General features: G+C 36.6%; 1 protein-coding gene across 4 annotated transcripts in view; it reads right to left on the reverse strand.

The window, feature by feature from the left end:
• Positions 1 to 8,987: 8,987 nt before the first annotated feature.
• Positions 8,988 to 23,405, reverse strand: part of DLG5 (discs large MAGUK scaffold protein 5) — a 97,173-nt gene continuing 82,755 nt past the window's right edge. For 2 of the 4 annotated variants that reach the window (XM_085064009.1, XM_085064008.1), the window contains exons 22-33: positions 22,202 to 22,364; positions 21,184 to 21,317; positions 20,442 to 20,606; positions 19,892 to 20,075; positions 18,827 to 18,975; positions 18,353 to 18,523; positions 17,830 to 18,026; positions 17,001 to 17,144; positions 16,686 to 16,813; positions 15,816 to 15,925; positions 13,753 to 13,862; positions 8,988 to 10,826 (exon numbers count right to left, since the gene is read on the reverse strand). In XM_085064009.1, coding sequence (XP_084920135.1) covers positions 10,723 to 10,826; positions 13,753 to 13,862; positions 15,816 to 15,925; positions 16,686 to 16,813; positions 17,001 to 17,144; positions 17,830 to 18,026; positions 18,353 to 18,523; positions 18,827 to 18,975; positions 19,892 to 20,075; positions 20,442 to 20,606; positions 21,184 to 21,317; positions 22,202 to 22,364 — 1,759 coding nt within the window. In that variant the 3' untranslated portion in view covers positions 8,988 to 10,722. Of the gene's footprint in view, positions 10,827 to 13,752; positions 13,863 to 15,815; positions 15,926 to 16,685; positions 16,814 to 17,000; positions 17,145 to 17,829; positions 18,027 to 18,352; positions 18,524 to 18,826; positions 18,976 to 19,891; positions 20,076 to 20,441; positions 20,607 to 21,183; positions 21,318 to 22,201; positions 22,365 to 23,024; positions 23,103 to 23,405 lie in introns of all 4 variants that reach the window. The other 2 variants (XM_085064011.1, XM_085064010.1) reach the window with 2 other exon arrangements.

Raw genomic sequence — 23,405 nt, forward strand, 5'->3', positions numbered from 1 at the left:
GAGGTGTCTGTAACTTGAATAAAGAAATTCACAAGTGAAAGGTCACAGCCCAATACAGGGAGTGCAAAAGGAAAGACATGTAGCAACTTCTTGTGAGGCACTGGGACAATTTTCATACGCTGGGTACAAGACAGCAACACATGGCAGAGGAGCTTGCTGACAACTTAATGACTGCATTACTTACTCTGGTGCCTAAACAAAAGAAGATGCAGCTCTGTAGGTTTATCAAGTAAGAGGAAGTTCTATAGGTCTAACTTGGAAAGCTGGTACCCAAAAATGTGCATTTTCTCAGTGGGAAATATGCTGTTATCACTGAATTCTGGACCTTTAAAATTTAGAGCTCAAAGTCCAAATAACTAGACACTGGTATTTTGTATACTTGTGCCTTAGAAGGCTTCTTCCACAAATTGGTATGAATATACCGTAAAGGATTGCAGAGAGCTCTGAATATGTCATAAAAGGAAAATGCTACTCAAGCTGTGCATGTTTCCATAATGAGAAAAGCACTGTATCTGTGAAGGCTTATACAACAGTGACTTCTGCTGTGAAAACCTTGTCAAACCAACAGATCAGTTATGAGGGTTAAAATTTCCTGGTACTGCTCCCATGAGTCAAAATACTGAATATGCTTTAAGTAGAATTTAACAATGTGCTTCTGACAGGAACATTTGAAATGAGACAGCCATCAGTTCCTGTTCTTGCTCCTATAGCAGGGAGTAAGGTGTCTGTTTTACTGGGACAAGGACAGAGACATAATAACACAACCATTCACTAGTCCCAAAACAAAACCAAAACCTTTTCATTTTCATGAAATTGTGAACAGTTAATTTTAGGCACAGGTGGAGTCAAAAGAGTTTTCAGGACTGGCATCTGATATCTTCATCTGATGCCATTGCATCTTACCTGAGTTAAAATCCGAGGCAGTTTTAGTGAACTTCTGTTGTGCCTGCATCCTAGGGACACTTAGGGATTTACCTGCCAAGGAAGAGTGCAACAACATGTTTGACAGCCTTTGCCTCTAAGAAAAAAACAGAATATCATAAACTAACAGACTTTGGAGGTTTGAGAAAATCTCTGGGTTTTTGGTTTTTGTTTTGTTTTTTTTTTAATTGAGTGGTTTCAACAAAGGGCTTTACTTAGAATAAAAGAGCGCATGAATCCTTACAAATTTTAATACAGACTTATCTTCTGGAAAAACAATTAGTAATGAAGAAAAACCATCTGTTCCCCATAAATTAAAACTGCTTAAATATTGGAAAGTATTTATTTCACTAAATAAAAGAACTCTCTGCACCCCTCTATGTTTAAAGCCAAATATCCTTGCTTGTGTACTCACGAATAGGTGGAAAATAACTGTCTGCACAGGCTATACACATTAAGTTAGTCTGCATAAACTGTCACAAAGGCTTTCCATTTTAAGTCATACCTTTTATAAGAAGGACTTGACTCTAAGCCAGTGAGCCTGATGCTCTCTCATGCTTTTTGCATACTTTAGAGACTAGATTATTATTGTCTGGTCTCAACTAAAGGTCTGTGGCCATACAAGGCTTAGTATGCCTTCATCAATTTAGAGTGATTGCTGTAAAATAGCCCATAATAGGTGTTTGAATTTAACACACTAGAAATGCTGGATCTACAGATAAACAATATGCAATACTTTTCAACCACTTCAGAACCACCAATATTTGAAATCCCCCTACTCTTGCATTCTAGACCGCCACACACATTATTTTAAGATTCAGTTACTTTGTTTTTCCATGCCTTGCATGGCAGCTGTTGATTTAGAGTCACCACTAGGGCTGTAAATTCTCACCATTGATTTTACTGATACTTTCTGTTTTATGGAAGAAATTGCCTTAGAATACATATAACTTGATTTTCAAAAGCCTAAGCATATTTTTCTGGTATGTTTTTGTTTTGGTTTGAGGGGTTTTTTTTGTTTGTTCATTATTGAAGTTCTTCATGATTTACAGAAAGAAAAAAAACAACAGAAGAATTTACTGCCAGGCTTTTGACCTTGAGACAACAGTTTAAAATTTTGCTCTTAATCTTGCAAGAAAAACAATCAGTGCCACATATAGCAGAAATTGACTGTAAATGAGATGTTGCACCTATAAAAATAGTGTCAGAGGTGTTTGATGTGCGAGTTTGCAGCAACAGACAGGTTCTCAGATTTTAGAAGAATAATTTGATAAAGGCAAGTCATCTTCCATGTATTGCTGAAGAAATTTTTAGTGTTTTTTTTTAATCTGTTGTAGTTTCTGTACTGCTATATTAGCACAATGTGGAAAGAAACATTTCTTCTCTCTCACACACCAGAAATAATTCTTTCTCTAATCATTGCATTCTGTGCTACGCACAGAAAAAAAATCCCCAAACACAACTTTGAATGATGAGCAATTATACAGCATAACTCCTCTTTTCAGTAGCTGGCTTGAGACATCTTTTAAAGGGTACTTTCTTTTTCAGAAATAGCTGACCATTTTCATGAAAACAGTAAATACCAAGAAGAAATAGAACAACAGCTTTCCTTTCAATGTTTTTTAAATGAAGTATCCCATTCCAGTGCATTCATTTTCCAAATGTAATTTTCAGCCTAATAACACCCTTTTAAGGCAGGTATATTGAAAAGGAAACACAAGGCTAAATAATTGAAAAGTAGAGCATCAGGGGTTTGTGGCTTTTAAGTGACCCATCAGCTTTACTCTAAACTATTTTGCCATTTGCTGTTTCACATTGACAAACAAACCATATATTGGTCAATTACTTATGTGTAGGATCACCGATTTTCAAGACACATTCCTGGTGTGTGTGGTATCTGCAGAATTAGATTTTTAAAACATACAAAACAAGAGAGCAAAATGCTCCACTCACAAAACACAGGTGTATATATATATGCTAAAAGGGGAGTCCCACACTGGATACGTTAGCTGCCCTAACATTTTTCCTCACTGAGAAACAGGACACTTTGGTTTGGAGTGATTATAGAACCATAAATTCACACCATCAATCTGGATGATGAGTTATGATGGAAAAAACCTGTATTTAAACAAAAAAACCCACATCCCATAAGTAGCAGGGGGTAACAAAAAGTCATAAACCACAAATCTTTGAAATAGATGAGTCTTACATCTAATAAAACAAATGCTGAAAGTACTCTGCATAATGAAGTACATACCCTGAGGCAGAGAATTTAAAATAGTATTTTCACAGGAACAGTATTAAGGTGCCACAGATACTTTCGGTTTGGACACAGGATTTTTTAAAAAAAGGGAGTCAGATATTGAAAGTCTCATTATTAGACCACTGAGAAAAAGAAAAAAAAACAAACCCAAACTTTCAAACTCTGAATTAATTATTTCAAGAAAGGATTTCTGTTTCTGAATAGTTCTTTCTACAACTACGAGAACTGAAAAAGGATTTTAAAGGCTCATGACTTGCAACATTCAACAGAGTTTTGTTGCAGTTTTTGTTCCTTCCATCATGTTGTGCAGTATAGACTATCTGCATCTTGAAATGACTGACATTACAGAGGGTGCAAAATAAAAACTGGGCTTTAGGGCAAGAGTAGGGTGGAAAAGAAACAAGAAAAAATGGCTACTTCTGCCAAATTCCAGCATTTCAGAACTCTTTATAAACTGAGCTCTTGTAACCCCAGTAACATCCTAAGTGATAGCAAAACAGATTAAAATTAGGATAAGAAAAGTTTATTTCTAGCGAAGGTCAGGCACCATTTGTGGATCTCAGTAATTTGCAAGAACTCAATTCAGCTGTACCTCTGCATACCTTACCAGTGCTGGGTTATCACAGAATCTGAACAGTGCAGAGCAGAGGAAAATCCAAATTAATTCAAAGACTGAAGCCTCTGTAAGCCAGCAGAGGTCATAAAATCTTAAGGCAGGTTTGTGGACTTTCTGAAGTTGTCTTCTGTTGCTTACCAAGTATGTCCTGTTACAAATGTACTGCTGACACTGCTGGAAAGATAGCAAGGCATCACTTTCTGAAACTGCAGACGTGCAGACCTTGCTAAAACATTACCTGAAATTGCTGGTTGCTGAATGCTGGAATGGATCAGCCACTGCTGTTCAAGAGATCATCAACAGTGAGTATAACAAGTGTTTAAAATCAAATCAGTGATTAATACACAGCCACATAGTAAGCTTTGTGAAACAGACTTTACATAATGTCCCAAAATACTTTAGCATTAGATAAGAGGGCGAGGAAACGAGAGATTAAGTTGCATCAGCAATGGAAAAATATCTTTGAGAGTTTAGATGTGTAAGTGAAGCACGAAGCAAGGAATGGGGCAAACAGGAAAGGCTGCACTGGATGAGAGACACACCTTGAAAGAAGATTTATCTCCTCGTGATAGCAAGATTATAAAGCAAAGGGAAACTAAAGCCACATGTAACAGTAAAAGAAGGGGAAAGCTTGTGACATATCCATAATATAGCTCTCACAAACTAGAACCTTGCTCCTAATCTGCGAAAAATGTCATGGAGCACTTGACAAAACTATGTCTGTGTATGGTTACATAGCAGAAAAGGGATAAATGAAAGGAAAAACACAGCAGCAATTGCTGATCAGAAATCCCATTTCGGCTCAGGAAGGCACAGAACTGCCCTATGGAGCCAGGACTGGAAGCATCTCACTACAGTTAACTCAGGCAAAGACTGGAACATTATGAAGTATTCCATGGAGAAGCACAGCTGAGGACTGAAGCCAGGGCAGGCTCAACACTTCCTTGCTCCACACCATCAGGAAACAGCTCTGATCACGTCCTGCACAGGACAATAGAGCAATGGCAGCATAAGACAGGAATTCAAGTGAACTCATGGGAGTTCAAGACTTGCAGCTCTGAGGGAAACTCTGCCATGTAAAGATCAGGAGGGGAAGGATATCCAATTGATTTTTACAACTTCACTTGAATTAATTTGCAGCTGTAAAATGGTCACTCTGGCATGAAATATGTGGTACCACCCTGAAAAATGAGTTCTAAATAATTGAACTGAAAATCAGTCAGAGCAGGTCTCAACAGAGCACACTATAATTGCAGCTATTAACCACACATTTTTTACTACAGCACAAGTCAGGGTGTAAAAGTATGAGAATTCATCTGAATGCTAGAAATAGATTTGCAGCCAGAAGCTCTGCAAGGCCATACAGTTCAGCCAACCCCAGATATAAGTGATACACATTTTCCACCATGGGACTAACCTTAGTGGTTGCGGAGGATATGCAGTTTTTATCACCTTCCTGGAATTCAGCTCCATGTGCTTGGTTTCTTCAGCAATTGCACTTACTCATCTTTGCATCACAAACCTACTTGTTACTATAATGATACGAGCAATTGCTGGCACTCTCAAATCCTATTTTTCCAGCAGAGAACAATTTTCTCTCTCTTACCTTAGGTTCTTTTGGCTGACTTAGCTGGAATTATCCTCTCAAAATGTTATAACTAACAGTTATTTTCATCACAGAACTATAAAACTTACCATCATATTTAAACTCCTTGCACGTATTTAGATGAAAAAAACAAAAGCATTTTCAGCCTTTTATTGCTTACACTAGACAAAAAGACAAGCTTGAAACCTAATACCTTAAGTTTATCACAGTGGGCCACAAATATCATCTCAACTTGGTTAAAAAAATCTGATGATTGAGCTAACTGCTAAACTGAAATGGTAAGTATTTGTGGACCAAAAAGATGTGTCAAATGAAGGAATAATGATAATTTTAACTGATTGCTGTTTTTGCTAACAAGATAAGATTAATCTGCAGCAAAATGAGGTGCAAAACTGGGAAAAAAAAGGGTCACTTACTCTGAAGATGAAAGTCACCATCTTCAGAAAGCTGATCACTCCCTGCTTTCAGAGGAAGGGCATAGGGAATATTACATAAGGAATGTCATTAACGTTTGCACTAGAAAAAACTTAAAAAGAAAAATCCATTGCAAATATGTGTGATTTTATCAAGAAACAGATTTTTTTTCAAGCTGTTGAAAGAATTTAACATTTTGACAGACTTGTTTCTAATTCTGGAGAAATATGAAGTATGTTTGTGAATTAAGAGTAAACGGCTGTCTTTTTTTTTTTTTAAGAAATTCTAATGTATCTTCAGGAAGACAGGAAGGACATGAAGTCATTAAAAAAGCCAAATTGGACACTTTGGAAGTGGGTTTGGTGGGAAGGGCGTTGTTTTGTATTGTGCATTGGGTTTGGCAGGGGTAGGGGGGTGTTGCTGTTTGCATCTTGGGTTGTTTGTTTTTCCAACTGGCAGCAGAAGTATTGGAGCTCTTGGACACCTTTTATAGCATGAGTGAGTGAAGGAAAAGGGTTATAAATGAAGATACTCTATATTTGAAAACTTCCTCAGCTATTGGTGCTATTTTCTTCAATATGGTAGACAAAGAAAATATCCCAGTGAACACACACATTCAGCATATAATGTACTCTTAATAAAACATATCACTGACAGATAGTTCACTGTAATATGATGTGACTAGGCTATACGGTATGGAGATTTTTATGATTTGATTCCTGAAACAGTTATTAGATAGCTGCTATTTTCCCTCCTACATTTTTAGAACAAAGACTCATATTTTAAAAACCTGTGTGCATCTGTGTTAAAAAAACCCTAAAGATTCACACTTCACACAGGAGGATAAAACCTCTTCATCTTTAACAGGTGCATTTTGTAGAGGAAAGTTAATTAAAAATGTTTAATTGAATGAGATCTAAGGAAATACAGAAAACCTTTAATACACCTCTTCTCACTGTTTTTCAAGAGAGTTAAGTGATAGGATTAAATAAATATTAAAAAGAAACCCAAAAAAAAAAAAAAAGAACCAAAACATTTTCCATGGAGGTCTACAAGATAAGTCCAGAACTGAAAATGTTTTAAATTTCTTTAGTCACAGTATGCTTCCATGGTTAACCACAATTTATCCACAGTTTGCTTCAAGAAAAGGATCCATGTAGACAGACAACTTAGAAAGTTGTCTAAATATAAAATTACAGACCCCATTTAAAATTATAGATAATGTAAAAAACAACTACTCTTACAAAAGCTTGTAAGGAATTATTGGTTAAAACAAATCCAGATTAAGCTGGTACTTTCACACTTAAGTAACAGGGTACCCTGTTCACCTGTTTTCTGGATTTATGCTCACATCACTTGTGTTAGCACAAGCATCTCTTAGTATTCAAAGAGAAAAAGAAGACAAATCAAATAGCTAAAAAGTTTACTAGCAAATGTTATCAAAAATGTACTTTTTCAATGAAGAACATGTTCTAAACAAAATGACACAGATTTAATGTTGGAAAAAATACAACCAAGAGTAAAAAACTTTTATGCTCATGGGCAGAGTAGCATAAGAAAATTTACAGGAAGAGGCCAAGCACTTTTTTATGCTGTTCAGTTTCTACTGCAGTTGTGAACCTTCACTAGTTATTGCACAATACCAATGTCTGCTCTGTTGGGTACCTGTTTTTTTCACAGTAGTCTCTTTAGTTTCCAAGCCAGTGCATATTTTTCCAATGTCAGTCTATTTTAGCAGAAACTGTCCATTGTGAAGTAGAAATTACATGGAGCCTTAAACATAAGTCTAGAAAAGATTACAAGATTGTATTTTAATCACAAATACATCCATCAGAGACAGACCTAGGAAAGCTGTTCAAGACTGCTTAAGGCAATGTTTGCATTCACTAGAAAGAATTATGATATGGTCTCCAAATTTATCAGGCACTGAAAAAGAACCCTTGTCAGAGGTGGAGAGGTTGGCAGCTGTCACAGTGTAATTTTGGATCAGGCAAACACTTGTCCTGCAATTCAGGTCAATGTGAACAGAATGCAAAGGTTTGAAAGCACATAGATGTTTGTCAACATGTTAACAAGAAATCATATAGATGGGCTGCAGTATCTTCAGCCATTTTACATCAGTTTAGCTGTGGAGAAATAAAGTTCAAAGATTTTGATTTCAAGTTAACTCTACCCACAGCCAGGCATGCTCAGTGGTGGCTTATAAGCACTAGGGTGAAATTTTCAGACTTTTTTGTTTCTAATTTTACTATTTTGAAACTATTTTAAAAATACCTACATAACTACATTCTTTATTTAAACACCAGGACAAAAATTACTCTTTCCAGACCGAGGGCCAAATCTATCTCCAGCATGTAATATTAGAATACAAAATGGTGTATCAGGCATCTCTTTCTAGTGTTCAATCATGACTTCAGTCCTACTTTGTTGTGATCAGAAGATATGCAGTGTATGGCTGTTACTGACCTGCCAGAACCTGCCTATTCTCATTTTCTTCATCCTCTATTAGATGATGTTACCGTGGTGTGTTTTTTTCAAGAGCAGATAAGGTATAAGTCCTGTCTTATGACTAAAGGCTATTACTAGGCATGCAGATTACAAAACTTCTCCATCCACCAGTTGGGTTCATGCTGAAGCTGGCTATCGGGCATCTGAGAATTAACAAATTGATAAAGCAAAAAAGTTAATGCACAAGAATCACCTTCCCCAGGTAACTAACAGTAACTCAATGAGCAGAAGAGGCTGGACTCTCTGAAGTGTAAAAACTGAGAGCATTCTACAGTGTGCCTTTCAGCTAATATTTGCATTTTCCCCCCAGTGACACTCCCTTGAAAATATCAGTAACCGACTCATTCTTCAGCTAAAGCCTCCATCCAATCAATTGCATTTCCATTTGAAATCCTTGACACCAATGGGCCACAACATTAAAAATGTTAACACAAACCAACATCTAACTTCTTATGTCCTGCAGTTTTTGAACATGTCTGGTATTTATGTGTTCAAGGACAGGCAAGAGCACAAAACAAACTTGTTCTTCTCAAGGTGGATACTTTGAACTATGAGGTGGATATGACAATTTTAGTCAGAAATTAAAACCTTACATGAGGACTCAACTAAACAGAGTCAAGAAGGAAGAGCATGAGCTCTATACACCCGTTACACACAAGTGAAGTTACAGAAATTGACCTTTATTTAGTAATCAGTTTCTTTAACTTTTTTTTTGATACAAAGTGACATTTTCATTTAGTACAGAAAAATCCATGTCAGAACAGTACCTGTCTGTTTCAGTTGTACCACTGGAGTCTAGTCTGATCTCAAACTTTAAAAAAAAAACAAACAAAAAATTGAGATAAACAAAAAACAACTTCTGTCCCTCACCATGAGAAGTACTTGGACTACTAATTCACCCATACCATTTATTAATTTATATATACAGTATTATAATAGTATGGTATGATACTATATAAAATACTATATATATTTGAGATGTTCTTATAGTTCAGAATACTCTATATAGTGTATAACTATATAAATACTATAAAAAGTATTTTGAACTATAAAACAGCAACTTTAAAACAGAATTTAAATTTAGGACCAGATCTTTCTTGAAGAACTGTGCAAGAAGAATCCCTTTTTTTAATTATAAAAGCTGCAAACAGAAGCAAAATTACAGCCTGTAGTGTAAAACTAGAAACCTTACATAATGAAATGTTAGAAACAGTGACTGAGAAGCAGGTCTACTCAAATAATATTTTAAAAACAATTAAAATACAGTACCCAGGAAACATGGCACATGAGACAGAAGAAACAGGTACAAAATCTGTGTTAGGAACACAGAGTCAGAAGTGCAAAAAACCAAAAAGGGAACCGATATAATAGAGTTTGGTACAACAGGTAAATAAGTATTGCAACCAAAACTAAACGATCACTTATTTTTTGACAGTGAAAACACTAACAATTTAGTACCTTTCTAAAGGCTTTTAATTAAAGCCCTAAAACTGTGTCTGCTCTTAAATAAAAACAGTCTATGTGAATGCTACACACTGAAGTACAAAGCTTAAGAATTACCCTGCAAAATTGCACCAACAGAAGCTTTCCATATTTACAGTATCTAAAAGTGACAGAACACAGCAAACTAGGCCTAGGTTATGACTCTTCCCCACCAGTACTTAATCCAGGCCCAACAAGCAAAAATTATTATTTGTCAACACAAGTTAAGCTTGGATTGCTCAGATACATTATGACATTTAAATATTAGCTTCATGCATAAAACAAGAAAAGGTATCTTTGACAGACAAGCATTGACAGGATACAAACAGTGGTCTGCCCTGTGTAGGAGTGTACTTCCTTCTGAGCTTACTCCCGAGACGTACCGATTCAACCCCACGTTACTACCTGGTTGTCAAGTCAACAATGTGCTTTAGAAATGGTCAAAATTGTAACTAAGAGTCACATTGTGCATAAACTGTTTGCTCACACTCAGAAATTTCACTCCATTTTGGAGAGTTACCTCATTAAGTGAAAGGACACAGAGTTAAAAAAAGAACAAAACAAAACAAAAAGACATTCAAGTAAACAGCAAGAACCAAATACTTTGAAAAGGTTTTTGTAAACTTGTAATTCTACAGGGTTTTGCAGCATTGTTAAATTCATTACTGATGGACAAGTACACACAGGTCACAACCTGTCGTGTGTACACGTACGACGTAAGAGACAAGCTTGGTGAAGTGATCTACCCCTTCCCACATGCCTCATCAGGTCCAGGTTCAGTGTTATCATTCCCCTTCATGAAACAGAAATCACTTATGGATATCTTTACAAAGACAGAAATGAACTGAGTCCGTTGGATAGAAAGTTAGCTGGTTATTTACATCTACAGAGTAGTTTCACAGCAAAATAAATCTACAGTGGGCCAGCTGGGATCCACAGGACTTTATTTTGTTCTTGGTCGACAGTTGTCATAATCTGAGTGCAAATGCTTGAAAGGGCTCCTCCCTGGACAATGCCTGGAGAAGAAGAAACCCCACACACAAGTGAGACTGGAACAGTTATGAGTAATTACCAAGAGCAGTCTTCTGCCTTTATCTGCAAAGTGTTTATCAACAGATCAGAATTAAGCAACTCAACTCAGTATCTGACAGATGCATGGCTCTGTTTAAAAAAAAATAAACAGAGCAAAGAGGTCAAGCATTCAATACGCAGCTTCTTCTGCTAGCTCCTAAAACAATCCAGAGATGTCAAGGAACTGATTGCTATAATCAACTAAGACAACTGTTTTGTAAGAGGCCTCCATGTACTATTTTCAGAGGCATCAGGTGGCAAAGTTTAAGTCTAAAGATGGTCAGAACCTGCTATAATAAACCTTCTCTGTTCAACATGTGCTGTTAAGAGTTTTATATTTACAGGGTAATATACATAGAGACTATAGCTGTAGCAACTAGACACTATTTACAAATATTAGAAGTAAATTATGAGCAGCTCACAGATCGTTGACCTAAATAAAACAGCAGTGGTTGTTCTTATCATCAACTATATTCAAGGAACAAAAGGCCAACAGCAAGCAACTCCCTGAAAATCAATTCAAAATATAAATGAACAACTTTTATTCTACCCTTGCTAAACATAACAGTGATAAAAAGTAAAATACCAACACTGACACAAGAGAGGAGAACATATTGTCTTTAATACTTAAAAATTGAGGAACTTCAAGACTTGAGAAATATGTCAGCAAAGCCTCTGGCAACAGCTACCACTAAAGCTGAAAAAGTATGGAAAGTCTTACACAGCTTAAGGAATAATTTTTCTTTTTGAAAAGAGAAAATATGATGTCACATAAACATATTATGTTAGGCTCTGCAATATATACAACAGTTAATGATGTCATGTGACTTTGGATACAGAACAGGGTCTATGAGAGGTGACAAACAGCATGGAAGAAATGATTCAGATTACACACTGTGTTCACAACTTGGTAGAGGAAACAAAGTCAACTTGAAAGTCATTAGTCAAAAAGCGAACTTCATGAAGTAGTTAAAGAGCTCTGGTCTGGGAGAGTGTGACCTATAGCTCCACGACTAACCTACTGTGTACAACGTGCCTATCTACAGATTTACTTTACGTACAACATTGTGACTTCAACAAGCTTAAATATCAGTGCAGTTTGAACACCAACCCTTTCTGACTACCATCTGGAAGGGCTGGTGACAGCTGGAGTCCACTGCACTTGGCACCAACAGGAGGAGGCCCTTCCCACAGGGCATATGAGAAGATACACTAAGGACTCTCTTGGACTGAGGGCCACTTCCACTATCAGGGTGAAACTAAAATGCCACAAATGACTAAGCAAGAAGCAGAAGATAACATGTGGCGATGCAATCAAGCCATGTGCTTGTCAAGTTCTGTGAAGATTTAGTATGTCTTATGTAACAAATATTTGTATGGCTCTTACACAACAGGTAACCGATTTTGTTGAGAATACACAGCTTCTCTCCGGATGCACTGAGAGAGCTCTAAACTAAACACCTCTTTGACTCTGCACTTGGCAGTTATGCCTCAAAATACGTCTGTAAGAATCCCATTGTTCAGGGGATGAAAAGCTAGATTTTGGCTAGTTTAGGGTGTTTGTTTGCTTGTTCTTCTTTTTAAGGTTTGTTGCCATGCACATCAAGATACATTCAAAAGAGTGGGGATAAAATTCTAGGTATGTGGTGATGCCTGATGGGTTTTTGGATTTTTTATTTTACTTTTATACTCTCTTTACATATATATCCTTTATATATAACCTTTTACCCTTCCCCGTTCCTGTACTTTTTACTCCCTGTATCTTAACCCTGCATTCTATCACCCTAGTACCCCTTGCCCTGCTCAGAATCCTTTGGGAAGACGAAACAAACCCTCAATCTCAAAAGCATGACGCACAACCTTGAAGAGGGCCCCCATCACTGAGACATGTTTTTTGTAAACTAAGTAGCAATCTTTTGGGGGGACGGCAATTTTAATAAGGGGGCAGTTACTTCATGTGTTAGACTTCTTATTGGAGACTTTTAGATAGGTATTCTAATCTAGGCTGTCCATAAATTGTATACAGGGGCTTTGGGCAGGGGGCTTTTTGGCTGGCCTTTGGAGCTGGCTTGTTCGTCGGTGCGCATCTAGGATCCTATTAAACCAAGGTAAAACCCCTATCCCATACTGTGTGTCTGCGTCTAAATTTTTCCTAGCAATTTAAGGCATCAGTTCAACCACGTGAGTATATACTCTGAAAGGAACAGTCTCCAAACACTGTTTTCTTTCTCTGGTAAGAATACAGTATTTACTACAATCCAAGACTGATATCATAATCTTATGAAGTTAAAAATACTTCTAAAGTTGAATTTAATTATTTGAAACTACAATGCATGCTCAAGAAACCTTGGACAATTTTTCTTCCGTTGTTGAAACATTTCAAGTATGTCTCACAAATAACAAAATCACACAGAATTACAGAATGGTTAGGGTTGGAATGGACCTTCAGTAATCATGATTTGTTAATTTAAGCAAGGGGTTTCTATTCGTTAGTTTGATTTTTACAATTTAAAAAAAACCCAAAACCCATAAACCTTCTACTCCTTACATGGTGCAGCACCAACAACACTATGCCAAATTGTCAGATCTTGACCATACTTTCAATACTACTGGCTGGCTAGTAATAAAACCTTTTCAGAACTTCTTTAGGTCATAAGATTGATAACTTTCAGAACAAAACCACATAGAAGATGTCCATCTTGACATTTTCTCTCCAGGTAAAATAGACTGACAGAACATGACTTTGTCAAAAGGGAAGGCAGAATGAAAAAAACCAAAGTGCTCATTGAAGGAACAATGATTTTTTGAATTAAAGTGCAAATGAATTAAATGACCACCATGTTCCTATTGAAAGTTTGATTAAATACTAACCTGTAAAGTACTTGCTATACTCCTGTTCTATTTTTTGAGCTGTCTCAAATTGTTCTTTGGAATGTTTTTGTGTAACTTTGTCCCTCAGGAAGATTGGGTCTTTTTGCTCTCTGAAAAAAACACACAAAAGAGAAAAAAAAAAAAGAAACACCTTGTATAAGAGTAATTTTTTTAATGGACTTGAAAAGAATCCCTCCAGCTGGGTGAATACAAAGGCTAATTCACATGCAAGCAGACTCCCAGGCCCAGAGTGCCATCTACTGTGTTTCAGCAGTATTGGCAGAGTCATCAGAATCATTTCAGTGCTAACAAATTCATTTGCTGTCCGACCAAGACAGTACTTCTTTACATTTTCAGAGACTGGGAAGCAGTTGAGGAATAAAAAAGATAATTTTTTCCAGTTCATGTGAATTGGATCATCATCTCATATACATGACAGGACTCCCTACACAAATCTGGGCACAAGTACCACTCTTCTAAGGGCTTGTGAAGTATCAAGCAATTAAAATATTTCCATATTATCATATATATGACACATTTTTGAGAAGCCTCTTTTTCTATTATAAAAACTTTTGAAAATAAAGTATGAAAAAATATAGATAAATATAGATGCTAAAATAATTATTTTAATTCTGATCAATGCTCTAGCACTGTTTTCCAAATCCAGCTTGGGAGACACAGGAGGGGACTCTGTGTAAAAGCAAGAAGAATTTATATTCAACTAGTAAGGTCATGTAGACAGATATTGAAATAATATAAACATAGTTTCTTATAGCAGTGAGAAAATCAGCACAATTTTATTCTATAAATAAAAAAACCATAATTACTAAACAAACCTATTATTGCTGTGGACCATTTCAAAGATGCTAATGGAACCTGTGCTGTATCCAAAAGGGAGTTTGGAAAAAGCTTTGGTGCTCAAAAGAGTTAGAGAAAATGTGCCAGTGTGACATACATTGATGACTGCCAGAAATCCTTGCTTGATTAGTTTGATCTCTGTCACTTTCCAAAAAAAGGAAATAGCTGTAATGGTCACCATTTCACTACCAGTGGGGGTCAAGACATGACAGTTCCACCTATCATTTAAGTGCCCAATCCTACAGTGGTAATGAAATAGACCTCACTGCTCTATGTCCTGTTTCTACTTTTAAGTAGTGATACTTATCTTCTTTAATAAATAGATACTAATCAAATTCACCTACAGATCAATAATATAAGAAATTCTCAACTTTAAATATGAAGATGGCACAAGTACAGGATCTCTTAGCAAAAGAGTTTCTTAATATTTTCTTGGGAGATTATGTCACTTCTAGCCAAATAAATCTATCAAAATGTGTGACAGCTTTCTCAAACATCAGGGAGGGACTGGGGGTTTGCAACTCCTGTGCTCTGTTCCTGGCTATATTCAAGCAGGAATTTCACAATTAATGAAAGAACACAGCCTGAGAAGACCACAGTATATACACTGTGTGGCAAAAGGGGACTTCCTTTGCTTTGTTTACTGGAGAATGAAGGTGGGAAATCAGAGGTTATAAATCAACATGCACTGCATCCATACCCTTGGCTCTTCTAAGAAGATGAAGAACAGCTCTTTGTCATGGTCAACACTTAGTCCTCAGTGGATCTCACCTGTATCTGTCTTACAATTTACTACAAAGGTTAGTTGAAAAAATTCAAGTACCTCCCGGAAGACATTCAGTTTGGTCTCCATGGATTTCTTTGAAAGATTCACTTAATTATCATGCAACCCAAATGAAGTTAAGACCATATAACTCACAGTGAGTTTTATGAGGATTAATTTCCCCATTTTACAGAGTCACAGAATGCTCTCAGTTGGAAGGGACCCAGAAGGATCATCGAGTTCAGCTCTTCAGTGAGTGGCCCACACAGGGATCGAACCCACAACCTTGGTGTTATTAGCACCAGGCTCTGACCAACTGAGCCAGTCTCAGTGGCTGTTTTAAGAGATCTAAGATGACTAGGATGAAATAAACAATAAAGGTAAAACAGACGTATTTTAAGCTAGAATAAACATGCCTGAACTATACCCCTGACAGACTTACTTGATTTGTTTAGCATTTTTGTAGCGAATAAAAATTACAATAGGGTAGATATGAACACTGTGGAGCCGTTCGATGGCATGAGGAGCGATGTCAAGCAGACAATGACAATCCTAAGATCAAATGTAAATGCAAAACACTCATTCAGTTAAAGAGCACAAGCATACATGCAAATCCCCCATTTCTTCTCCTACTTGAATCATAGCAACCCAACAGAATATTGCCATACATTTAGCATTTTGGGGCTACTGAGCAATTTGTACCCAAAGGATTTATAACAAAAGACAGAAGATGACAAACTGCAAGAAATTGCATTCATAGTACCAAAAGCATGCATTGATAGAAAAAAAAGTACTTGAAGAACTAATGAAATGAAATATATGCAAGACATTTTTTCAAAATTTAAATATTCTTATTGATTTTCTCTTTCAGAAATCATATGCAAACACAAGCATTCATAGGACTTTTCATGTGGTTTGATTGAAAACTGTAAGCAATGAACAGATTAAAAGCAACATCTGTCTCCAGGACTATGATGTTTATATTCTGTATGACTGCATTAAATGGAATAGGTAAAAAAATTAAATCTTTTTTTTGGAGGGGACTGAGGAAGGAATTTAAGAAAATTATTTCTGACTTTATGTAGTAATACTGTAGAAGAATACGAACATTTCTGTTTTCTATAAAGGTGAGCTTGCATAAAACAATCTTTAAATAGTCACATGCCAAAGTAAGTTAAATTTTATTTTATTTAGCAACCTGGAGAACAGTTCCCTGCATGTCTTAAAGATGACACCTATAGCATAATTTCCACCCCCCCCCAACATAAGTATGCAAATTGTACAAAGAACTACAGCATTAAAATTGACTCACCTTGTCTGTTATTTCTTTTATTGAGGCTACAGTTGTCACATCAAAATGTCCACTCCTCCGTTTGTAATCGATAAACAGACAATCCTTCACACCTCGTTCAATGGCTTGCTGGGAAGCTTTCATAACCTCTGTTTCATACAAGAGATCCCCTTTCATTACTATTCCTTAGGCACAGAACAAGGCTAAGAAGACAATGTCTGCAAATTCAGATTCTTGGGGTTTTACCCATGTTTGTGTTATCATTTTGTTCAGTTATACAGATGTTGCTATCATGTATTCTAAGCATGAATAAATTGGTTATATTTGTATACTTACCAAGAGGACATCTACAAAATTTTCCAGGGGATTCTTTGACCAGCATGTCTTTCACAGCATCAAGTAAAGGTCCTAGAATAAGGACAGGCCTAGGAGAGGTACAGTCCACTTTCTGGACACGCTGATAAGCCAAACTTGCAGAATCTACAAGCACAGAAGATATTTATTAGTAAAAGAACACATTTTCTGGCATTCCTCAAATAAGCAGAAGCACTCTTATAGCAATTATGAGAATACCTCTTCTGCCAGGGCAAAGGGCCTTGACAAATACAAAATATGGTCACTCATTGTAATTTTCTGACTTTATAGCTGAAAATAGACATTCTTCTAATTAAACCTAGGGTTCAATTAGAAAAATTGAACTTCCCACCTTTACACAGACTTAAAACCAACCATTCCTAGAAGTGTAAACAATACACAATATCTGGCACTTCTTGCTTGATTTTTTGAGCTCTTACAAGGAAGTAAACACTGTAACCAACATGTTTCTTCTGAAGGAGTGAAAAAATAAAAGCGAAGATTTTGAGTGGTGAGGATTTCTGTCTAGACTAAGCAACCTGGACAGAAATCAAATAGTCGAAAGGAAGACCAAAATCATGCATCAAAAATAATCTCCCTCTCCAAATGAAATAGTAATAGGTCTAGGAATAAATGACCAAAATATTATTTTCAAATGCTCTGGCTTGTAATCTAATAAAAAAATTGTTATTATAAGTAATGATCACCATTTGTATTCAGAGCAATTAGAAAGTAATATTATTTATTGTGCTGATTAAAAATGAAAGAGAAGTAAAGGCAAACCTCTCCCAAGTATAATAAAGGTACTTGCCATCCAAGAAAGGAATTGAGTCTGTACTGATTGTATCAAGAGCCAGTAAATCTTTTCCATCCTTGGAACCACTTCGCTTATGTTTATGCTTTCTTCTGAAGAATGACCTCCTTGCTGCTGCTGACAATGTCTTAGATGAACTGTTTTCATCTTTAGCCTCAGACATGCTGTGTCTCCTGTAGAATTCCTGATCCATCCTAGAATCAAAAAGACAAAATGGTTGGTATTTGAAGTTATCTTTTTAAAATTTTTTGACAGTATCACAGCTGGCGATGCTGTGCCTTAAGCACCCCAGGACATTGTCATTTCTGGTTTACTATTTAGCAGAATTAAAACCAACTTGATAGAGCAATAGATTTAATTCAATATATATTAAAATATGCCATTCCTAAAATGACATGTCTAAGAATCACTATCTCCCAGAAAGTACAGAAGAAAACAAATCTTTCATATCACATCTCACTAGTCAGGCTTCTGAAGACAAATACTTTTTAAAGATAAATCTGTAACTGAGGTCACTTACATATATTTACTTGGAATCTGTCCTCTTTCCAGCTTCTGTGCATTCTCGTCTAGCTGCCAAGCCATCCAACAACCAAAATTTCCCTGTGGTAGAGTGTCATCCACATACAAAATATCATCCTTCTTAAAGCTTAAATCCTGTTCCACCTCTGCCAGACGGTCATAAAGTGCTCTGGAAAGGAAGACAAACAGGCTCTGCAACCGATCTCCATCAACTCAAGAGAAGAACACACCTTTTTTGAAAAAAGTTAACAGATTAGTGGCACACTCTACATTTAAAGAGCACCAGGTGTGAAAAGCGAAGGCTTGCTATACTAGACTGTGTAGTCACTGTCAGAGAGCAGCTGGATAAACTGGTGAACTTCAAATTTTAAAAAACATGGCAAAACTGATGTTCTCTCTCTCTCTCTCTCACGATGGTCAGCATATTAATCAAAACAGCCTTATGCTGTCATTACCAGTCATGCTCAAATACCTGATGTAGAATCCATCTCCAGGAAGCTCTTTTATCTTATTAAACTCTTCTATTCTGTATTGAGTCTTTATTTTGATGTTTTCTCCAGGCTTCAACATTTCAAGATAAGCTTCCTCAGCTGTTTTATTTCGCATGTCAATGGACCCATACTGCAAAACACAAAAAAATCTTTAGATGTTAAATTGTATTTTAACAAGCAATAGAACTAGGTGAGCTTGAAAAACATACAAAATGAGTTTGTTTTTCTCACTTGCAGGTTCTATATAAAACTAAGTATTGTAACTGAACTCTAGTACAGTTTGCACCATAAGATCTCTAGCAGGAGACTGAGACATTACAGTGGAAAACAAAAAACTCAAGTGAAAACAGCAGACAGCGCTGTGAGAGAACACTTCTTGAAAAAGATTTCCAAGTGTAAGCTAGGAATCATAAAATTTACACTGAAAAAAATCTAATATTTTTAGGGATAGCAAGTGGTCTGAATGAAGTCATAAATATGAATACAAAGCAAAAGCTCCATTTGGATACTACAGGTTCAGTGGGAGAGTCTCAGCGCTCACCTGAAAAGCTCATAAAGACATGTTTATCACCTTAGTAGTCTTGGATATTTCAGATACAGAAAGCAGAGTCAAAGACACAATATATGGTTTTCCCTCAATTCTCATTAGAATTTCATAGTGATAAGATCAATATTATTCTCTGTTTTACTAAATCTTTCATATCCTTGCCTTTCTCCTACACCCAGCAATTGGATTCAAAGCTTCCCATTCAGATGAAGGGAGCAGCTGCTGACAATTACAAGTAGACTTATGTGGAGTCCTTCAAACTCTGTGGCATCTTGAGCTATCAACAGTGATTGCTCTCCAGGTTCACATCCTCCAGCTCCTCATGTGCTGCAGCCAAAATGCAGGTTTGCTTCCTGACCATTCTTCCCCAGCTTTTGTGGCAGGAACTCAACATTCACACAACATTGCACACTGTGGGTCAGCACAGCACTTGGTACCTTCCTCTTTCTACCATCCCAGCCATTTTGTCAGTACGCTCAGACTTTTCTGAAGAGCTCACCTCAAGTATCATGTCACCCAAGACTAGTCCATCAGGTCCTTTTGCTGGGCTATCGTCATCTACATCTGAGACAAATATTCCATACAGGTTTCCACCACATATCTGGATCCCAAGATCAACTTGGGATTTTTTAACGACAACAATTCTAGGTTCAGGGGTCCTTTTGTTTGTGTCCACAGGGCCCCTTTTGACAGAAAGAAATTACATGAGTACTAGAATTTTAAAAAGTGCATTGCATAAAATCAACTTGCCATCTGAAGAATACATATTTATATAAATATTATTCAGAATAGGTTACCTACAGAGTCATATATGGCAAACATCACCTTTCCAACTAAACCAATCTTGTAGAAAATTTTCTTCACTCCTTGCAGACCTCATGTTTCAGAAAGTCTGAAAACATGTACATTTACCCTGGGGTCCACTTAACTTGTCTGCTGACTTATCTCAACCAGACACAGCATTCACAGAAGTACACTTCATTTTTTAATATCCTTCATATCCACCCTGACCATTTATTGTCCTTTCAGACAGAAGTTTTACTCTCTACCTTAAGGAATTGCGGGGACTTGTAGTTGGAGTGGTTTGTTTGGATGGCGGTGTCATTGTTCCTTCATCCTGCTCACTCACAGTGTCGATTACGGAATGATTGTCGGGCGTTGCAGCTCCACTGCCTTGAGGGGTGGAATGATTACTCACAGGTTCTAAGCGAGAACTACGACGGGAAAAAAATGGAATAAAAGACTCGTGGGTTAATGCCAAATATTTTCCATTCAAAATTTTTACTTTGGCTGTAAGTCAATCTTAAAGTAAGGGACATAAAACCCAAACCCTGTAACACAAATAAGCGTGCCAAAAACCATACGTTCACCATAAGTCTAAGAGAAAAACAAAGCTTTGTTTTGAAATCTGATCGTGCATCAAAACAGGATGGGTAATTTCACCAGGTCATATGCCTTCTCTAACTGACATTGGAAATTCCGATTATGCAAAAAAAAAAGTTAAAAATATTTAACGTATTAAAATACCATAATACTAGGAAGAACTCATCTTGGATTTTAGTTTAGAGTATTATTTAAGGATTGCATTTAAGTAAATGAGAAAATATATTCAGATGCCTCAAGCATTTTTCTTTAGACATACACATATTCACGCCTTACTTTTCTAAGCAATTACACTTATCAACACACGTGCTCATATTTACAAACATATTAAGTGTACAGAAGCCAGCTACTAGCTAAAAAATTGTGTGGACAGGACAGCTGTCTTTTGCCAAGTCTAGCCAGCCTTACCTTGACCGTGAGTGATTGCCAAGCTGATACATGTGTGGGTTATACTGAGCCAGAATAGTGATGGTGTCGCACTGCTGCCCAATGATAAGTCGTGCCTGTTGCTCTGTAGCATTTCTCAAATTTATTCCATTAAACTACAGAAAAATTGCACAAACCAGAATGTCAAGTTTTCAAATGGAATCTAGCAAAATAATTTTTCAGTGTCCTATTTAGTTTAATGTCTAAATGCACACTTATTCCCACTGGAGTAATAGGAGAATGAAAATGTTGCTATACAATGATTCCTAAGGTTTACTACTTGGAAGGAATCACCATAATTTTTAAGTATTCAGTAACCTGACAAGGAATTTAACAAGATTTTCACTGTTAAAAGGCCCATGTATTCTGAGCTGTGCTATGATTTGATATCACTGATTAAATACAAGTTGGTTCAAATCACCAATCTGACAAAATTCAGAATTTAAAGAGAAATTCAGATCTATTCGGGACTATTTTAGTATCAGAAAAACACTGTGCAACAGAAGGTGCTTTAACATGGTGTTACATTTACAAAGCAGCTCTGTACTTTACAAAATGCTACTCCATGTGTTTACCTAACACGGTAGGCCAAAACATCATTGAGTCTACATGAGTAATTTTTTAATCAGCTATCTTAGCTAAGGATATGGTACAGCAACAACAGTATGAAACTTGGTAAAAGTCAGTTGCTTGAAAATGTATGCACCTTATCAGGCAGTTGGGCCTATTTTGTTTTAAGTACTGGAACTAACTAGCTTAAAATTTAATTATACCTATATAAGATGGGATGTAGATACACCATCAAAAGATATTACTTTTATGATAAAGTCTGAAAAAAGTCCCAACAATCACAGTTATGGAACATTACATTAGACAGTACTCTTTGCTACATCTCACAGTGCACAAGGTTTCACAACATAGTCTTTCTGGGGAAGGCAGTTATGGCTGCAGTCATACAAACTGATTTATTAAACCTTAGGAATAGTAAGCAAACAATTACCTCCAGTAACTGATCACCATATTCAAGGCCAGCTTGATGGGCAATGCTCCCACTTGTTACTTTAGAGACAAATATTCCACCATTTTCTCCACTCACAATGGAAATCCCGAGTGGCTCAGAACCCTTCTGCACTTTAACATGGCGTGGCTCTTCCATGTAGGGCCTTTTAGAGGAGATAGTTAAAACTGATTTGGAAAAAATTGCACTTAAACCACCACAATACTAAAGTTACATGCAATACTTTATGTCTGTCTGAATAGTAATAATAAAGTAGCTTTCAACAGTTACATAAAAAACCCCACTAACTGTCAACTGTCTTAAATGCATTCCTTTAACATCATGCAATGTACAGTGGCAGAAGTAAATGTATACCAGGTACATGACTGCTCTGAAAGTGATGGTAAATATGAATTATAAATAGTATGGTCATGAAGGTGATAGGAAAGAACCTTCCAGATGCATATTATATGAAAGTAATTGAACCACTGTATATAATATGTCATTGTCAAACCATATTCCAGAAGGGTACGTTACAAATACAAATGCTGGGAGTCTTCATCGCCAGAGAAAATAAACATAATGAATAGTAAGGTGGTAAACCAAAGGACAACAAAGCACAAATATCGTATTTCATATTTGTATGCTGGGCAACATAAATTAGTAATGAAAATTAAGCAGTTGCAAACTCAAGCCATTAAGACAGCAGTTTGCATGGTAGCATTACAATTACCATGCAAATTCTCCTCAGGGGAATTATCCAAACGTAAAAAAAGCACAAAGTGCGCAATACTGCTCGAGAAGGACAACCTTAGATCAGGCCAACCTCAAACTCCTTAGTGATGAGAACCTAGGCCTAGGAGCCACAGGGATTCTTAGAAAAGACCTATTACGGAACAGATATCTGAAAGATGTAGAAGATTTAAGACAAGAACACTTAGAACAAGACAAACAGTAGTAAGACGCTAGCAAATATAACAAGAAAATGGCTTATACAAAAGAAAACCCTAATACACTCCCCTTTCCTCCCCCCATATTTGGGATGCATCCACCTGCACAAATGGGGCTGGGTCCATTCACGATGTGTATAAACAAAGAGTAGCCTTCTAAAAAGTCCTGTCTTTCTACTATTATAAAATTAAAAATGTGTACACAGCAAGCGGCATAACCAGGTGTTAGTTGAGCTCACTGTGAATGAAACAGCTTG

The sequence above is a fragment of the Lichenostomus cassidix genome, chromosome 6 (assembly GCF_008360975.1).
Source record: "Lichenostomus cassidix isolate B80296 chromosome 6, HeHo_3.0, whole genome shotgun sequence".
Classification (NCBI taxonomy): Eukaryota; Metazoa; Chordata; class Aves; order Passeriformes; family Meliphagidae; genus Lichenostomus; species Lichenostomus cassidix.